The sequence below is a fragment of the Mizuhopecten yessoensis genome, unplaced genomic scaffold, assembly GCF_002113885.1.
Source record: "Mizuhopecten yessoensis strain PY_sf001 unplaced genomic scaffold, ASM211388v2 scaffold6971, whole genome shotgun sequence".
Taxonomy (NCBI): Eukaryota; Metazoa; Mollusca; class Bivalvia; order Pectinida; family Pectinidae; genus Mizuhopecten; species Mizuhopecten yessoensis.
The window spans coordinates 91,692-110,864 of NW_018406816.1; the positions used below are offsets into that span (position 1 = coordinate 91,692).

General features: G+C 36.2%; 1 protein-coding gene across 1 annotated transcript; it reads right to left on the reverse strand.

Moving 5' to 3' along the window:
* Positions 1-1,919: 1,919 nt before the first annotated feature.
* Positions 1,920-17,594, reverse strand: LOC110452902 (elongation factor 1-alpha-like). Its single transcript, XM_021501640.1, has 7 exons — positions 17,492-17,594; positions 11,273-11,439; positions 9,661-9,811; positions 7,424-7,602; positions 5,364-5,643; positions 3,735-3,988; positions 1,920-3,339 (listed from the first exon to the last, which is right to left on the reverse strand). The coding sequence occupies exons 1-7, from the start codon at positions 17,577-17,579 to the stop codon at positions 3,034-3,036; spliced, it is 1,425 nt and encodes a 474-aa protein (XP_021357315.1). The 5' UTR covers positions 17,580-17,594; the 3' UTR covers positions 1,920-3,033.
* Positions 17,595-19,173: the final 1,579 nt, after the last annotated feature.

Sequence of the window (19,173 nt, forward strand, 5' to 3'; positions counted from 1 at the left end):
TAAGAGTAAGGAATGGTCCAGTGAGAGTGTAGTAAGAGTAAGGAATGGTCCAGTGGGAGTGTAGTAAGAGTAAGGAATGGTCCAGTGAGAGTGTAGTAAGAGGAACCGACACTTATGAAGCTTTAACATACAAAGTGTTTTAGGACGACGACGGGGAAGTAAACGTAGTTACGAGTTATTACAGAACCCTACTGTATCCGAAGTGAGGTTCCTTGAACTATAATTGGACATACGTGCATGATGCAAGATAAAATGTAAGTACTAACGCCAGCGTCCTTGATAATATCCATCCGTGAACATTCATTCGGGTCTAGTATCAAATATTAGACATAAAACAACGAGGTCTCACGATAAAATAGGTTTCCGATTGTTACCAGAGGCCGAGAGGGCCTGTTTTGTTTACTTTGATTTTAAAGCAATTAATGCAACATATTCTCATTAAAAGAAGTATTTCAAGATCCTAGAGGTAGGACAAGTCCCGGGGGCCACTCCTGGTAGGACAAGATATTCTATATTGTCCAAATGTGTGTTGCAAAATGTCGGAAATCTTAAATGTATCCTTGTTATTATCCAAGGACTAGATTATAAAGGGTTATGGCAGAACCCAACATCTTGTAGCAAAATTGTGTTCGTTTCTTTATGTCGAGTAATAATATGTCTAATTAAGGAGTGGGCTTCTCAATCAACTTCATTGAATCTTAATTCCGAAGTTTTGGCTCGGGGTTACGTCACCAGGGTTGGAATAGACCTACAGGTAAATCATGGTAGCATCTCTGTATGAGCTTGTTCGTGCCTAGCAATTAGGAATATGATAGGGACCTCAACCGTTTCAGAATTATAACTAATGATTTATGTCACGAAGTATAGGGCCAGTCTGTAGGCAAGTCACGGTAGTTACGTGTATTCTCCTCTTCATACTCAGCAATTGTATATATGGTTATAAGGTGGGGAATTCAAATTTTATCGTGTTCTGAACCAGGGATTAAGTCTCTGCGGTGGGGCAAACCCAGTGGCCGGTCACAATATCAACTCTGTATTTGAACGTCAATGCACAGCAATCGCAAAAATGGTCATAGGTCGAGGATCTCAACTGTGAACCAGAAACTAAGAGAACCCAGAGTCTATTTTAATATCATCATTGTGTTTCTCACTATAAACCTGATATCTTGTATTTTTACACACAGCAATGGTTTATATGGTTATGGTACATGTAATTGGGATAACGTATTATCATGAGAGGGCTTTTCTCGTATTTGTTTTGCTTTTGGGTAAAGATTTAATAAGACCTGCACAGCCAGTTTAATGACAAGCTGACCGAGGATATTAACAAGAGAGCTTGATGTTTTAAATATAACTTAATTTGGGAGACACAACATATAGCATAGAACCCAACAGAGTGCGATTGTTGCTACCTCATGTCCCACGGAACACAAAAATGTCCCACGGGACACAAGAATGTCCCACGGGAAACAAGAATGTCCCACGGGAAACAGGAATGTCCCACGGGAAACAAGAATGTCCCACAGAACACAAGAATGTCCAACGGGAAACAAGAATGTCCCACGGTAAACAAGAAGACGCTTCCTCATGTCCCACGGGAAACACGAATGTCCCACAGAAAACAAGAAGACGCTACCTCATGTCCCACGGGAAACAAGAATGTCCCACGGGAAACATGAAGACGCTACATCATGTCCAACGGGAAACAATAAGACGCTACCTCATGTCTCACGGGAAACAATAAGATGCTACATCATGTCCCACGAGAAACAATCAGACTCTACCTCATGTCCCACGGGAAACAATAAGACGCTACCTCATGTCCCACGGGAATCGTCCAAAGGCATAGGTTTGTATAGCGTAAAAGTCAAGTGTTCTGATAGAAGAAACATTTTTGAGAAAAGAATATTCCACAGGTGTTGTTTTTTTTAATCAATTTTTATTGTGGATATTTAGATGCATAATATTATAATATACTGTATACTTCTTAGCATAATAATACATTACACTGCAGAACAATATATATAATTACAAAGGAGAATGATGAAAACAAATTATCTCTGCCAGAATAAACTTCGGCCCTCATTAGTATGCGGTTATTATAAGATACACGCGTGCTATTGCTCCTATGAAAGTTGGTAATTAAAACAATTAATAATTAACAAAAACGTTTCCATAAGCTGTTTCGTCCTTCTAACTACAGATATACAAATAGACATAGCACGTGACCATTATTGTATAGTATCCATTTTTCAAATAGGTCAATTTTGTTAAATCAAATAATTCTTTGTCGGGAAATGCATGGTTTCCTCACCACATAAACAATAAAAAAATAAGCTCTAAATATTGTACATTTTATCATACATTGTATCTTGACCATATGTAAGATGAACTTCATGCTCAATATGTTATCAAGAATAAGCAAAGCATTTAAAAAAAAATAAAAAAATATCCTGACATATACATGTCTTTCTTGACTTCATAGATATGATATGTGTGTTGGTTTAACACATCACACAAGAGCACATACATTTTCCTAATTCTGCAACAGTAGACAAACTGTTTAAACAGAAATAACACCTTATAAATCATGCAATGGCAGTTTGACAACAATGAAGCCTTCAAAGTATTGATAGGGACGAGATACTAAACTTAAATATGGTTCGTCTTCAACTCATTTGTCTAACGTCTACAAAAAAATGGTTATAAGTGAATATAAATAAAATACAAGTACATGTGTTTCATTTTCTTCCTTGCCTTAAAGTTGGGGGAATCTGCCGCTTTGTATCTGAACAGAACATATTTTGCTTTTCTACGACCTGTATGCCGACAAGAGAAAATAATTGTAAATCCTTTGAAACTAATTTTAATTAGATTGTAATAATTTGGTAAGAAAATTAGGTAAAACGTTTGTGACTATGTCAGATATTTTAACTCAGTGGTATAAAGACGGCGGAATCCCTAGCAATGGTGTTGGATATAATTCTCAAATGTTCAATTCCTGGCAGCTGACCTGGGGTCTTTGCCGACAGTTTACTTCTTAACGACGTCCTTAATGAGTCCAACAGCCACGGTTTGTCCCATGTCTTGGACAGAAAAACGTCCCAGGGGAGGGTATTCGGAGAATCTTTCAACACACATTGGCTTCAATGGAACAAGCTTAGCTATGCAACCATCACCAGCTTTGACGGATTCAGGTTTTTTTTCTATAGATTTTCCGGTTCCGCGATCATATTTGTCAAGTAATTCGACGAACTTGCAAGCAATATGCGCCGTGTGACAGTCGATGACAGGAGAATAGCCGGCTTTGATAGTTCCGGGATGATCGAGGATTATAAGCTGCAAATTGATTATTTGATCGATTAACTGTCTTATTGATCAATTATGTCATACATTCATCAATCAGATGCAGTGAACTTTTATTGTTCATCATCACAAAGATATACCTTTAGAAGTAGATATTTTCTCGATGTTTATTTTTCGCTGATTCGGTTGTACTTAATCAGCGGGTATATATGCACACGCGGCCATTACAAACCATTAAAACACACGTAATTCAACAGCATTGTGAACGTATCGTCTTCTACAGTATGTTTAACAAGAAAAATAAAAAGTCAAAAACGGTTTTTTTAAGAATGTCCATTTATGTATATGAAACAGTGCTACGTTCATATTGTCCGTAATCTTACCGATGTACGGATTAAGGACAATATGAACGTAGCTCTGTGACTCACCTGGGCGATGAAACTTTCCACCTCCTTTGGTGGATCATTAGTGCTATCCCCAGCCACATCTCCTCTATTGAGTTCTTCGGACACATTCTTCACATTGAACTGAACGGTGTCCCCTGGCAAAGCTTCTGGTACCTGTTGGCGATGCATCTCCAATGATTTCACTTCAGTTGTCAGGTTTTGTGGAGCAAATGTGACGACCATTCCGGGTTTGATAATTCCAGTCTCAACCCTTCCTTCAGGAACTGTTCCTATACCTAAGGTAAAGAAAAAGCAAAACACTGCTTACCATCGCATTTTCAAAGAGTATTGTTGAATTATCTACGAATAACAAAGAAAGGGTAAGAATGTTTACAAATCACTTAATCCTTTGAATAGCCAGCATCGCATTTACCCCCACCTCAACGCATGTAAGATACATGTGTCCCATAAGTAATATCTATGTTGAGAAACACCCAGTCATTGTTACTATTACGCATTCACAATCAGAAATAAGATGACGACTCTACATTGATACGTCACCATTAGAATCTGTCAAAACCTTGTTTAATTATTTTGCTATTGAGAAATATACCCTCTCACCAAGGGAGAGCAGGTGACCTGGGGGGATAATGAAATTTACAATTTAGGTAATGGTAGTTTTTTAATAAGGACATTTCTATCCATGAACAGTATAACATCTGAGTCTGATCAAGAAGATTTTTTTAAACTTTTAACCATTATCCCCATTTGGATCCCATCCCTCCAGCCCCTGGGGATAGGACAGGGTTTTTTCATACTATCTTATTGCCATCTGGCATCATAATCATTTCAACCAAGTTTGAATAATTTCCTGCTGAAAATGTACAAAATATTCTCAAAAGTGTTATTTCCCTATATAAACTAAAGTCAACTTGACCCCGTACCTAAGCGAGAATGGATGGGCCAGGGGTAATTAAATTGATAAAAAAGATAACGCCCCTGACGGAATTTTCATCCATGCACAGAATTTGGTTGTACTACATCTAAGTCTGAAATAGAAGATTTTTGAATTATTGGTTAATATTCCCTTTAGGGCCCCGCCCTGGCCCCTTGGGGTTGGGGAAGGAATCCCAATTTTACAGTTTGGTACTATCTTCCTCCAAGGTTAATCTGACCAAGTAAGATTAATTTCCTACCGGAAATTGCAAAAATATACCCAAAAGTTGTATTTCCCTATATAAGCTATAGTGAATTTTACCCCCTCCCCAAAGGAGAACGGATTGCCCGGGGGTACTGATATTTACAATTTAAAAAAAGCCCCTGAGGATCTTTCCATCCATGTAGAGAAATTGACTGTAGTGCATCTGAGTCTGGAGAAGAAGACTTTTGAAATATTGGTTAATTTTCCCTTTAGGGCCCCGCCCTGGCCCCTCGAGTTGGGGCAGGTATCTCAATTTTAAAATTCTGTTGCCTCATCTACCAAGGATGATTCTGATCAAGTTTGATAAAATTCCATTTACTGGTTCTTGAGAAGAAGTCGATAATGTAAAAAGTTTTCGCACGACAGACGACGACGGACGTAAAGCGATCAGAATAGGTCACTTGAGCAATGCTCAGGTGACCTATAAAACTCTGCATTACAGTGTACATGTACATATCAGACATTCTTACCGGCAATTTTATGAACATCCTGAAGAGGCAAACGAAGTGGCTTTGTCACTAGACGCTCCGGTGGGAGGATGGCATCAATAGCCTCGAAAAGGGTCTGACCAGTTGCTAGTTCTTTTTTTCTTTCAATAGACCAATTCTTCCACCAAGTCATATTCGCACTAGGTTCCAGCATATTGTCACCAAGCAAACCGGAGATGGGCACAAAGGCGACCTCTTGCGGGACGTAGCCAATTTCCTTGAGGTAGCTACTCAATTCACGTTTAATTTCTTGATATCGCCCCTGCAAACACATAGTCCTTTCGATATTATTCAAACTTTTTAACATTCCAAATTTAAAAATGACGATAACTATGACTTATTTTAGATATATTTTTTTCTATAACATAATTAATCATATATTTTCTGCTTATTTTTTAATCACTATTTTGGAGTGTTTTTGTGAGTTACGGAGCATTTATTTTAGTAATTGATTTGTTGGATTAATGGCTTACTAAATTGTTATCTTTACGCAGCCAATTACACAACAAAGTAGTGCCGTATATCATCCATCTTTACGCAATGATTAGCTGATAAAAGAGTCTGTGTAACGATTCTCTGGGATGATTATTTCAACATTACCAGAGAACACAGAAATCAGGGTCAATGATATTGAGGTTCATTGAGTCAATTTTGATTTGGTTAGATACCATCATTGTTAGTTAAACAGAGTTTTTTCTCAGTTTTCAGAACGGAACGGAACTGACACGATAAACACACTGTCTTTCGTAGTTGTCATGTTCTTTTTGTGATTGACTACAACCTACTCATGGTAGTTGTTGACCCCATCCTCGATACTCCATGGGTTACGCTTACTTTCATTCTCTATACCCCTGAAATATGTTATAGCAAATCAAAGGCTCAGTTTGTAATTCCTTGTCGAAGAGACGAGAAGACTAGTTTGATCCTTTGATGCACTTCAAAAGAATCTGTAGGTCGCGTAACGGTAACATTGACTGGCTTTGAAGTCAAGTGCTGCTCCTCTGTAATCTTCAACGGACAGGTATCCACCTTAGGGGTTTGTCAGGTTTTTGAACTCAAATTTGGTAAGACATATTCCAGGGGGGTAGAGAGCGACAGTGAGAGTAACCCCTGGATATCGAGGATATGTTAACCAATAATCCAACAACTACCTTCTTATTGTCATATTTCAAATACTTACATCAAATTATTATTCCAACTAATATGTGTTTAATCATATATACAAATGCAGCATCATTTACCAATACAATGTTAAGTTGAAATGTATATCCTGCAAGTAGGGCGTACGAATTGTACCTGCTGCCCCCATTGCATGATCGTAAGAGGCGACTTAATTTGGGATCTTATCTTTTCTCTTCTTTCTAAACAACTTTCTTCTTAATGTCTCCTTTTACAATGCCTCACTTTTGGCCTTAAGTTGAGTGTTCGCCCCTGTGAGGAAGGCTTTTGGTTCTGTCCCCCGGCCTAGACATATCAGAGTCTATAAAAATGGTAGTTTCTACTCCTGCTTAACGCTCAGCAATTTAGGAATGGGACGACTGGTTCTCCCGTTGTCAGTATAATGTGACCGGGTGGGGTGTCCTGCTTAGTGTCTTCGGTAGTATATTTCACTGAGGTAGTACTGTAAAGTCGGCATCAGTTTCGCGCTATCACAAGGAGACAAACACGAAAATATTGCAGCCTCCCAAAACACACACGCATACACTGCACGCATGCAGGGGAGGCCGTCCTTAAAAGACCATAGCTCGTTAAACAATACTAAACCAAACCAAACCAATCATTGGTGTAATGATTTAAGAAATAATGACTCAAACATTTTACGCCTAAATTCTATCTCTAATTCCAAGACCCTTTCGCAAGTGATTACAGCTCAATGTCGCCAACTTAATTTTATATATTTTGCTATATTTTATATCATTACAAATGTTAAACCTAAAGAACAGGCGTAGTTACAAATAAGTATGGGTATGAAGGACATGCTTTAAGTAAATTGAAACATAATGATGAACTGTACGATACAAATGCAATCACACACTGGCTACCTCAGAGTAGAGTGGCTCTGTAACGTCCATCTTAGTAATAGCGACAATCATCTGTTTCACACCAAGGGTATGAACCAGACGGATTTGTTCTCGTATCTGGCCGTTCTTTGAAAAACTCTCCTCAAACTCTCCTGTCAGAGCAGCAACGACGAGAACGGCGCAGTCAGCCTGATATGCTCCTTAAAAGTAAATAGTCATAACAAGTAATTCCTTTAAGACATTTTCAAACGATATATTTCATACAAAATTACATGTTGCCATGACAGAATTGTGGTTGTTTAAAACTTGAATTATTGAAAGTAGAAATAAAAAAAAGAAAACAGCAGGCATCGAACTCGGAACCTGTAGATTACCAGATTATACGATGGCAATGCTGCCTTACAGGAATTATACTATCAGAACATCAAAATAAGTGTCCAATTAACGGGCTACAAAGCATATGAAACTCTTTATCTTTACAAGGGAAGTTACTCTTAGTCAGAAACAAAGGTTAGTTGGCTGCTTCGCGGTACTGTCTGATGGAGTGGTTCCCTTTACTTTAAATAAAAATGCAAATGGGTCGACATTTTATCTGTGGTCACTTCCGTTGAACATATAGGGCTTACAGTGAAGACGATACTCAAACCGATGTCGTTTTGAGAAAATTTAAAAGCTATAAAACACTTTATTGAAAACTCGATATCATCCACTTCGTTTCACTTTATTCCATGATACAAAAGTATCTCTGTCGCTGTTACAATTGACTATATCCCAAACAGATCTGTTAACAGAGTAAACTTCCATAGACCTGATTTATACAGAAGTACTGGCCACCAACTTTGTCCTCAAGCCAGGTAATATATAAGGTTTATCAGACAGGTTCATAGAACACCGTGTGGAACTCAAGAAAAGACCACAAATGTTAGAACGATATATATATTTATGTTGCGCTTAAATGATAATAAGTCTGCAGGTCCGTTTGTTAAAAACAATATACATATAATACATATACATGTTATTTTTAATAATTCACATTTTTTGTGATCATTTTGAATGTTTAAATTTTTAAGTTCAATCATTTTAGTCAATATTGGAATGCATTTTTTTGTGTTCGGTAGTCATTCAGCTAGTCCGATGTTCTATTTAAACCCCTTTTTTTAAGATGTTGTTATATATGTACCGAAATGACTCAATTCAGCTACGCTTTGTTTAATAGATGTCATAGATGTGCGAGAATTTATGAGCCCCCTCATATCGATTTAGAATCGGCCCATATACAAATATCAATATTTGTTCTGCAAATTCAAAAGAAACAATAAGCTCAAGAAAATGACCAAATTTTTCAAATAAGATATGGCTTAGGATGTAGAGGGTTTCTACAAATGTCTACCTTATATAGGTCTACTGAGACGGCCCTCCTACGTGTACATAGTGATATAGCTTCTGCATTGGATAACAAGTGCAGAGCGGTGCTCGTCATGCTGGACTTGTCAGCTGTATTTGACGTCATCGACCATGGCATACTTTAAAAACGTCTGGAACACTCTTATGGAGTGACTGATACCGCACTATGCTGGATACAGTCATACCTGAGTGAACGACGACGGTGTGTTGCCATCGGATCTGCCACCTCACATGACAAAGTACTAGATTGCGGGGTTCCTCAAGGGTCGGTGTTAGGACCACGAAATTATTGTATGTACTCCAAACCGATTGGAGAGATTTGTCGTTGCCATAGCCTTCGCTATCATTGCTATGCTGATGACACACAAATTTGCATGGTCATAAAACCACAGAACAGTTGGAATACAGTCTCAGAAAGTCTGGAAGCTTGTCTGACAGATATCAGTATCTGGATGAACGCCTACATGCTTTGGGAGGGTTTCGGCTACGTTGTGGAATAGCTTACCATCTGCTATTAGGAAGTCAAATACCCTGGCCAAGTTCAAGAGGGACATAAAAACTCACCTCTTCACGTCTGCATTTTAGAATCTTTGCAAAGACGTCATGTAAATACCACCCTTTTATTTGTTCAATTATGTGCACATTGCTTGTTAAATGTATGAAAGTGATTGCAAGCCTTTGTTGTTTGTTTTCACAATTATAACCATTACTATTATCCATATGTTATAAGCGCCTTAGAGTAACTTTACAAATTATATAGGGCGCTATATGAATGCTGCATATTATTATTATTATTTATAGGGTAAGCGGGTACTAATGAAATGCCAGCCATATATGAGGTGAAAGGTTCTTACCTGTGATCATGTTTTTGATGAAATCCTTATACCCGGGAGCGTCAATGATTGTGACGAAATGTTTCTTTGACTCAAATTCAAATGTGTCAGTGGTGATACCACGTTCGGCCCTGATCTTGTCCAGAAGCCAGGCATATGTGCCCTTTACACTCTGAAACGGTAATGGTGATTTATATTATCTGGCAAAATATCGTTAACTAGGAAATTAATATAGAGGTAAATGGTCCGTATCAAACCGGGCTTAGGTATCATGTGAGAAACTTGAACTCAATTTTAAATTTCAAAACAATATTTTACAAATTTTAGACTGAATGTGAATTTTTCGATAATGCAAGAGCTTAAACACATCATGAATCTTTATTTCTGGAGTTCAATTAAGCATTGAACTGTTTTTGTATGGTATTGATGATCTATTTGAATGACACAGCTTTGCAAGCAAACAACTCATAATGCGCGCTAGCTGTGTCATTCAAATAGATCATAAATACCATACAAAAACAGTTCAATACTTATATTTACGTTTTCTCTTCCTCTTATGTTATTTTTTAACTTATAATTTATATTTAAAATTAAAAGTGCCCGCCTTATCGATAGTCCACACAATTTCGTTCGATAATTTGAACAGCGTATTGTCGCGTGCTGATTGGCAAACAAAGTAGTACTTTGAAATTTGAACAAACACTTCAATTTTATTCCACAATTCAGTATCTATACAATTGCGTATGATATGTCTATAGGGTGATTTAAGTTTATCAATAGAAATCTGAGCTGCAGTGAACACCGTGAATCCGACTTTGAACTCCACGAGGGAGTTATTTTTGGAAGTTAATTCGAAAGTATTCTTTGCTCATTTTGTGAAGAATCCAGACGTGAATTTATTTGTTGATTGTATGGGAATCTGACTACAGTCGGTAGATTCTATAACAGCATCGTTATTTGACATGGCGTGATCAGAAACTGGGGAAACCGTGGCTGCGAGACGCGTGAAACTGATATCGTTTGAAGTGAGTGATCTTGCGACGGAGTACAGGGGTTCGTCGTTACAAATGTCTGAAATGTTTATGTGTGCTGTGACTCATATCAGTAGGTCTGTAACATATGTGTCAGTAGGTCTATACAATATGTGTATTTCAGACATTTGTAACGAACCCCTGTCGATCAGTGCAGTGTAACAGACGATATTTCTGATAAATTGCATGAGTGTTAAAATTGTTTCCATTACCTGCATTGGTGATTTCAACCGATGTGCATTTTGTACGATATTGCAGACCTTGGTCTTGTTTTTGTTGTAATAAAAAAAAAAAAACTTTTTTCTTTTGCACATAAATTAACAATGACATTGTCAAGTCTCACAATGCCCAGCAATATTTCAGCAGCCGTCATGTTTATTTACATTGGATATTGCAGTTCCGGTCAGTGTTGTATTAATACGCTAAGCATTGTGTCTCGTGCTGCATGGTAATTTAATTCCCATCAACGACATAGCTTTCAAAGAGGCTATATAGTGACAATGACATGCAAATGTAAATATTATACATTTGATTGACATAGAAACAGGGCGTACCCAGGGCTGGATGCAGCATTATATATAAGAAAGTATCACAATTTTTACCTCGGCAGCCTCTTTCTCATATCTCTCAATGGTTTGTCGGTCAAAACCGCCACCTTTGTAGATCAAGTGGCCAGCTGTCGTTGACTTGCCAGAGCCAACATTTCCTATAACCACGATGCTGATTTCTGATTTGCGCTTGTCCATTATTTTCCTGTTTCTGTTTACACCTAAAATAATTAAGAGGGAGAACTATAGCACTTAAATATACAACAAGAAATAAACAAGAGGCCGTAACAAATTTCCGCATACAAGTGTCAGTAGCAAAACAAACTACTTAACCTGATGATTCAAAATTTCGAGAAGATTTAAGGTACTGTGGACTTCAGGGTTTAGATAGTAGTCTGTAACATTAGTGTAGACAGTCAAACTGACACGTCAATTTAGACAAGAATATTTTAACAAGTATTTTTTTGTTCTTCATGTTTTCCCAAGTTCCTCCAAAGCAGCTATGAGATGTTAACTCCTTTTAACTATATGTACGAAACATGCAGCAACGCTCTGTTTACAAAATCATAACACAAAGACCTGGGTTTGGCGTAAATGGCTCACCCAAAAAACTGGGCCGCCGAATTTATTAAATTATTTGTTTTGTATTTCTTCTTTTGATTATTTTTTGAAATGATTTCCCTTTCCTATTTTTTGTTTTCTTTTGACTTTTATATTCGAAATGAATTACCTTTTTGTAAAGATGCGGCCAATTAAAACAGCCGCAAAATATAACTAAAACCGTCTAATTAAAGAAGCAGACTCCAAAAATCACCAAAGATAAATCAGAATATGCTGGAGAGCAGGCTACCCAACCCTAACTTCCCTATATAGGAAGGGGGAGGTAGGTTTTCAGAGGCTCTGACCAGCTGGCAGTGTTGTCTCACCTCTGATTTGCCCCTAGTTCCAAATATTGTTTACAATAAATTTAAAAGCCCACAGCTTAACTATTAATAGGGAAATATCCCTAATCACAATATCTTAGAACATAAAAACAAACTCTTGGTGTATGGCGTCTGATTCTTGATACATAAGATTGATCACAAATTGTTCAGTACATATTAAATAAACATGATGAAGTTGAAATTAGAACATGAATATATACTGACTATTAAAATTTGATAACATATAACTGGAAAATATGCTATAGATAACATGAATACTGACTAGTACATGTGATAATATGATCATTGACTGGTAAAACTTAAGTAACATAGATAATGACTCAAATCGAGAAAATTTCAACAATCTTAATTAATACTTATGATAAAATGATTACACAATGCATTTTTACAACTGTAACGCCACTATGATAACGTTGTTTATATTCAGGACCATCTTTAATTGTTATTGTGTTCCCCAGCATCGTTGGCTCGTTCTGTTAAATCGGACTTTAGTACTACCGACACATGGCGATTTTAGACGTGCGTCTAGCATTTTAGTTTCCAATAATAACGTACTTTATAATAGTTGTCAATGAGAATCGCGGTAATTAAACATTTACATATATCATAGTTTAGTCGCATCTATAAGGATTACCTGGTCAGTCGTCATTTAGTCGTGTAGTTTGTCATTTTCAGTCGATCTTGTTCATATGTTTAATTTCGACAACATGTTGTTCTCCGGTAATGCAGTGCGCATGTCCGAGGCCGGAAGTTTACATTTTCACATTGTGTGCATGTCAACCAATCATATTAGAGTCCCGGCACGTGAATTTCTCGGGACGGTGTCCCGTTATTTTCGGGACTATTGCTAAACATCGGCAGTCACGACTCAGCAGCCGGTGAATACACACGGTTTTAAGATCTCGGAACCGCTTACCAGGTTCGAGCGTGATTCACTTCCTATTTTTCCTAGGGATATAGCCTATTGTCATTTAATCTATCTATCAAACTATTTTTAGAAGGGATTTCCCTGTAATCGCTTATGGTAAAGTGACGTCAAAGTCGTATAAAATGTAGGTCAATGTTTACATTAGAAACCGTAACGAACTTCAGTCAGATATAATTCCGACTGCTAGAATTGAAACACATAAGGTTTATTGTTGATATCTATATGTCAGATTTACTTTATAAATCAGAATAATAGTGAAACTGAGCTATATTGGAAGTTTTAGTGTACATATGTACAGAACAAGAGTGAGATACGTTGATATGGACTTGTATTAACCTTGCAACTGTCATGCTCGTATGGCTCCAGTACTCCTATGTATATAAATAAACATTATAGAACTGTTCATTTGGCGTTTGATCACTGTCACTGAGTGGTTTCAAAGTAGTATCCATTTTAGAGTAGCCTTGCTTACCAGAGGCTGAAGAGACCCCATTGACCAAGGGCTAAGAAGAGACCCTATTGACCAAGGGTGAAGGGTTGGCTATCTTACTACAAATCATAGGCCTTGATAGAGATAGACCCGACCACGTTACACAACCTACAGTATTGGTAACATTCAAAACATGCTCTCTGTGCTGAATAAGGGGAGGAGGGTGGGTTTTTATGAAGATTTGTAAGTGTTTTCAACAATGGTATTTTCTTTTCTTCGTTTTGTAGATTTTCTGCGCTTTTTAAAAATGGCGGATCTAAAGGCTGTGGGGTTAATGATTGGGGTCAGCGTGCAAGGAGCCAGGGGGCCCTTTCGCCTTTGACCTTTTAACCAATGGAAATTCCCCCTTTCTTTCTGAAGCAGGGGGCCCACAAGGGGACCCAACTGTGGGGTCCCCGAAGGAATATTATTAAATGAAAACATTTTGTTGTCCAAAAAATCGTATATAAATATACTTTTAATTTCTCTCTTATCATTATTCGCAAACCATTTAGTCAAGGAAAGAGAGATGTTTCGTCGAAGGATAATTTACTCACACTCCCTCAATTGAAGGCACTGATTAATCCTTCGTATGATTCCGTTATATATATCTCATTAACCTATTAATTGAAAGTATATTCACTAGAAGAATAAAGGTAAGATACAAACAGGTGAATGCAATTTGAAGATCTAGTTATAGATGCGAAACAGTGCACCATACAGCTATTTCGTCCCTCTATGACTAATTGGTGATGCTAGGGACCAAACAATTCGAAATCCGAAATTGGTTTCAACTACCATTAAACCAGAAGAGGAGGGGAGTAAAACTTCCAAATTATTTGAAATTCAAAAATTAAAGTAGTACTAGTTACTTTAACATGTATAATGAGTAAAGTGTGTATTTATTATGAACCATGCCATTTCGCTAAAAGAGAAAAGTGTTAATAGCAAAGGTGACAGCAGACCTTCGGAACTATACAGAGTCTACCACCATGTCACTTGAAGGATGAACGTAAGAAGCACATACAAAATTGGCTAATTAATATACAGAAAAACGAATGAAATTAATATTTACTGCACTACAAAGTCATTTCGTCCATTTTAAGGACTCGTTAGTGATAATTTAATATCATTTTCAAAAATAGTCCGAAACAAGAAAACAGGAAATCAAGCAAAAGAAGCATGTGGCTTAACATTCCTTAATTGTGTTTCAAATCTACAGCTGTTGGCTACATCAGATAATGCTTTCTTCAGCAAGTTTGTGAAATACAAGAACACTCCGATCATTTTGAACGAATTTGTCTGTAATGTTGAAAGCAACAAAACCATGAACTATTTTGTAATTATTTATGTATTAAATGCATTCTGTTCCGAAATGCGATTATATATACTTTTGTACTAGTTACCTTTATAAATTTATAATATTTAGCTTTAATATGAAAACGATTATTCCTCTTTCTCCATGGTTAGGCTGTCATTAAAATTCGATTGATAGATATACAATCAATAAAGACCTATATAAAATGATCCCTAAAGACGGCTATAACGATTTGATGTAGTCGTTAACAGTACATGAATATATCTTGGAAATAACTCTTGAGATAAATCAAGTATTGTATAACCTATCAATGTATCTATTGACAAATATAAGTACGTGATATATATCTCTCCTAACTTAACACCAATTACAAGCTATTTCTGCACGTTTTCCTTCACTGACTGTATTATGTACGAAATACTAAATCAGGTCTGCACAAATATTGATCAAACAAAAGTCACATACTACACAATATACACACCAAACAGTCACGAATGACTGGTTTAGAAAACTCTGCTCGGTACACATAGCATCCTTATCTTTATCCTCAATCGTAGTTAATAAAGACACTACAGCAACTGAAAATCCAGATTGTCGTTTTGTGTAACGTTTCGATGGTTTTTCGATGGTATTTGCTTACTTGTTACTGGAAAGTGTGTTATCATCCATTTATCTAATATATTCTTGGTGTGTGATTATAAATCACTCACCCATATAAATAATGCAGTATAAGAACGTAACCTAGTGATGTTCAAAACTCACAGCCGGATGAGTAAACAAGATGAAATATTCATTTAAATTTCTGTTTGAAAATTTATTAAAATTCAAAACAGAGTTGAATATCAAGGGATTTAAAATAATTGGAAGACATGTTTTGTAGCTTGAGATTGTTAAATGCTATTTCGAGGAAATGAATTTGTCCCCGAAAACAGGCTACCGACAGCTAGAGCAATTGTATGACGAAGATCAATATTTTGTGTATGCATCAAGAGTTCAAAACCAGACAGTGTGATGCTATGGGTGTATGATTACGATAATATATACAGGATTTATAAGTAGAATCTGCAGTGTTCCATATCTAAATGTTTAACTGTGGTAACAGTGATGCACAACAAAATGCACCAGATTCAGAGAAGTTAGAAATGGGCTCAGCGTGGAGCAGCAAGACTAATCACTGGATTACTATCTTATGCTCAAAATGAATCTTTACATAGTGAATCAGAATTAGAATTACTTTCGAATAGAAGAGCTAGAAGAAAACTTCAATTATTATATAAGCTGGACATGGAAATGACTCCAAGCTATCTATCAAATATATTACCCATCTTTGTAGGTGAAAACAATCCATATGCTTAAAGAAATAGAGACAGCTATATAATTCCAAATTGTCGACTATCTACTTCAACAAAATCTTTCTTACCTTCTACATTAAATAACTGGAACTCTTTAGATGATTATATTACAATGCTGCCTCTCCCATTATTTAAACTAGCCTTATCCCAACATATTCCCACAAGTCACTCTTGTTGCTATAGGTATGACGAAAGAAAGATAAATATTATACATACCAGACTAAGACATCAATGCAGCTCTCTTTAAGATTGTCTCTTTCGTGCTAATTTAGTTCAGAATTCTCATTGTGTAAATTGTGGGCACCATTGTGAAAATGCTTATAATTTCCTTTTTGAGTGCCATTTCATTCAAATACTTGTGCAGTAATGCTCCAAGCTTTTAATAACTTAAATATGCAAATTAGTTTAAATTTGTTACTTTTTGGCAATGATAACCTGGCTTTGGATGTAAATTGTAATGTATTCGAACATTCGAATTTTAAATTAAATGTCTATGTCATCACTTGTATATATATATATGAACTATTTTGTTGAGAGGAGATGCCTTCATCATTGGCTATAACTTGTGCCAAAACCTTTGTACATTTTTTGGACAATAAAATATGTTTAATGTCAAATTTAAAATAATTAGAAGATATTTTTGCAACTGGTGATTGTTAAATGCAATTTCGAGTAAATTAATTTGTCCCTCTGAAAAACAGGTTACCGACAGCTAGAGCAACAGCATGACGAAGATCAATATTTTCTGTATGCATTGTGAGTTTCAAACCAGTCTGTGCCATGCTATGGGTGTACGATTACGATAATATACACAGGTTTTATGAGTAGAATCTTCAGTGTTCCCTACCTAGAGGTTTACCTGTGGTAACATTAAAGCACAACAAAATGCACCAGACAACATTACACTTCACATGAGATGTGGCTGAAATCGTTTACCTTTCACCGTCTTTCAAATATGTAATGTTTAAACGACAAAATCCCAAAATTATATTATCAGAGATTTGGTTATAATTATCAAATTTACATTGTAAACATAAAGCGAACCCGGGTAGCCATTTTCCTTTACGACGTGGATGGCTGACACTATACTAGGTAAACTATTCGTTTACCGAGAATTCTTCATTGAGAGGTAAAGAGATATTTAGTTCGTAAATTAAAGTTATTATGTATGTTCTAAAATGCTATCATATATTGTTATTATGACGTTACTTGTGATTATTAAAGATTAGTCGTAAATGTTTCAGTATTGTGATTATACTTACAGTAAGACGAACAGCAGAGTAGGAATATGTCCCACGTCACGTGATGCAGACAACGTTTTGCATGATAATGCGCGTTAAATATAGACATTGACGTATATCTAATGTCGTCGTGAAATGAAGGTGTTGATGAAATATTGATGACAACGTCGCATATATATTTTTCTTGAAAGTGGTTCTTAGTAAACAATACAACTAAATTTTACAGTCTTGTAAGTTAATATCCGTCGTAAATGCTTGTATTATTCTACACTTGGCTAATACAACATTACCTCGATGGTTGAAAGTGTGTTTATCATTTGAGTAATACATATAACTGTTTATCATTACGGGTAGCTATATTATTCGAGATACGTGCATATTTTAACTTTCTTTACAACATTTCTTAATACTTTTAGCGGGATTGTGTTGCCTTTCCCGCGTACCCCAATGGGTCCCTTTTCAATGATGATATTTTTAGTCAAGTTTAGGCAAACTTCTATACTATAACGATCATATTTTGTTAACAATTCTTCATCAATGCCTTACAAAATCGTTTATCAAACGAAGTGACGTAAGAATTCTTTACAAATTTATATTAAAGCTCGTTTAAAGTATAAACATTATCTCTGACCAAAACATATTGTCGCCATTCGTTGGATTCAGTTCCCGTGAAATCTCGTTAATTCAAGTATGTATGATCATTACAAGAACTTGTCTTCAACCCTGTAACTGGTGAGATAGGTAGAAGTCGATAAAAGACTTTGCACCCTAATGATTGACATAAATATAAGTTATTCGAATTTTGAATCTTTTCATACAATAAACTTATAAAATTTATGACATAACATTACTATTTACCGCAGTTTTTCCGACTAATTGCACCACGATAACTTTAACATTAAAAATAAACTGAAATGGTTGGTAGAAAGGTCTTAATTTTCAAATACATGCATTGTTGGAGAATCCATTTACTTTATAAGAAAAAAAGACACATTTTATAGGCTCTAAAAAATCGAAAGCAAAGATTTCAGTAACAAGTCATCCAAATAACAACCCAAAAGTAATTATCATTTTACCCTGATGAAACTGCACAAAAGATTGGTATTTTGTATTAAATGTGCAAATATATTTTTTATAAAACTCACATATAATAACATTTAATCATAATGTTCCGGTCTAACTAATATGAAAGAAGAAGCACGGGAATCACGCCAAGAGTCTAAACTTGTTCACGCTTCGTGATGTTTATTAACTGTTACATGTGATATTTCTAAACATTTTCTTATGAAAAATTCTTTTTTTTACACAACCAATAATATGTTCTATGTGACGTTTCGATGACTAGTACGATATGTACACTGTTACCTTCATCAGACAAATGACCAATGAAGCGTATGCACACAGAGGTGTAAAATATGTACGAGGTGTCCACAAAATAGATGTCGATTTCGGCTACGCTGTAAGCGTATGCACAATAGTTGTTATATTTGTACCGAAATGACCCGATTCAGCTACGCTTTGGTCAATACATTGTCATAGATGTGCGAGATTCTTTCAGCCCCCTCATCTCGATTTAGAACTGGCACACTGCGGCGTATCCAGATGACTTCCTTGAACAGATTGCTCTCTCTCTCTCTCTGTCCAAAACTTTGGAGTTATCCCAGTCATTCACATGCTTTTTCTGTGTGGCATGGTTTGTGATT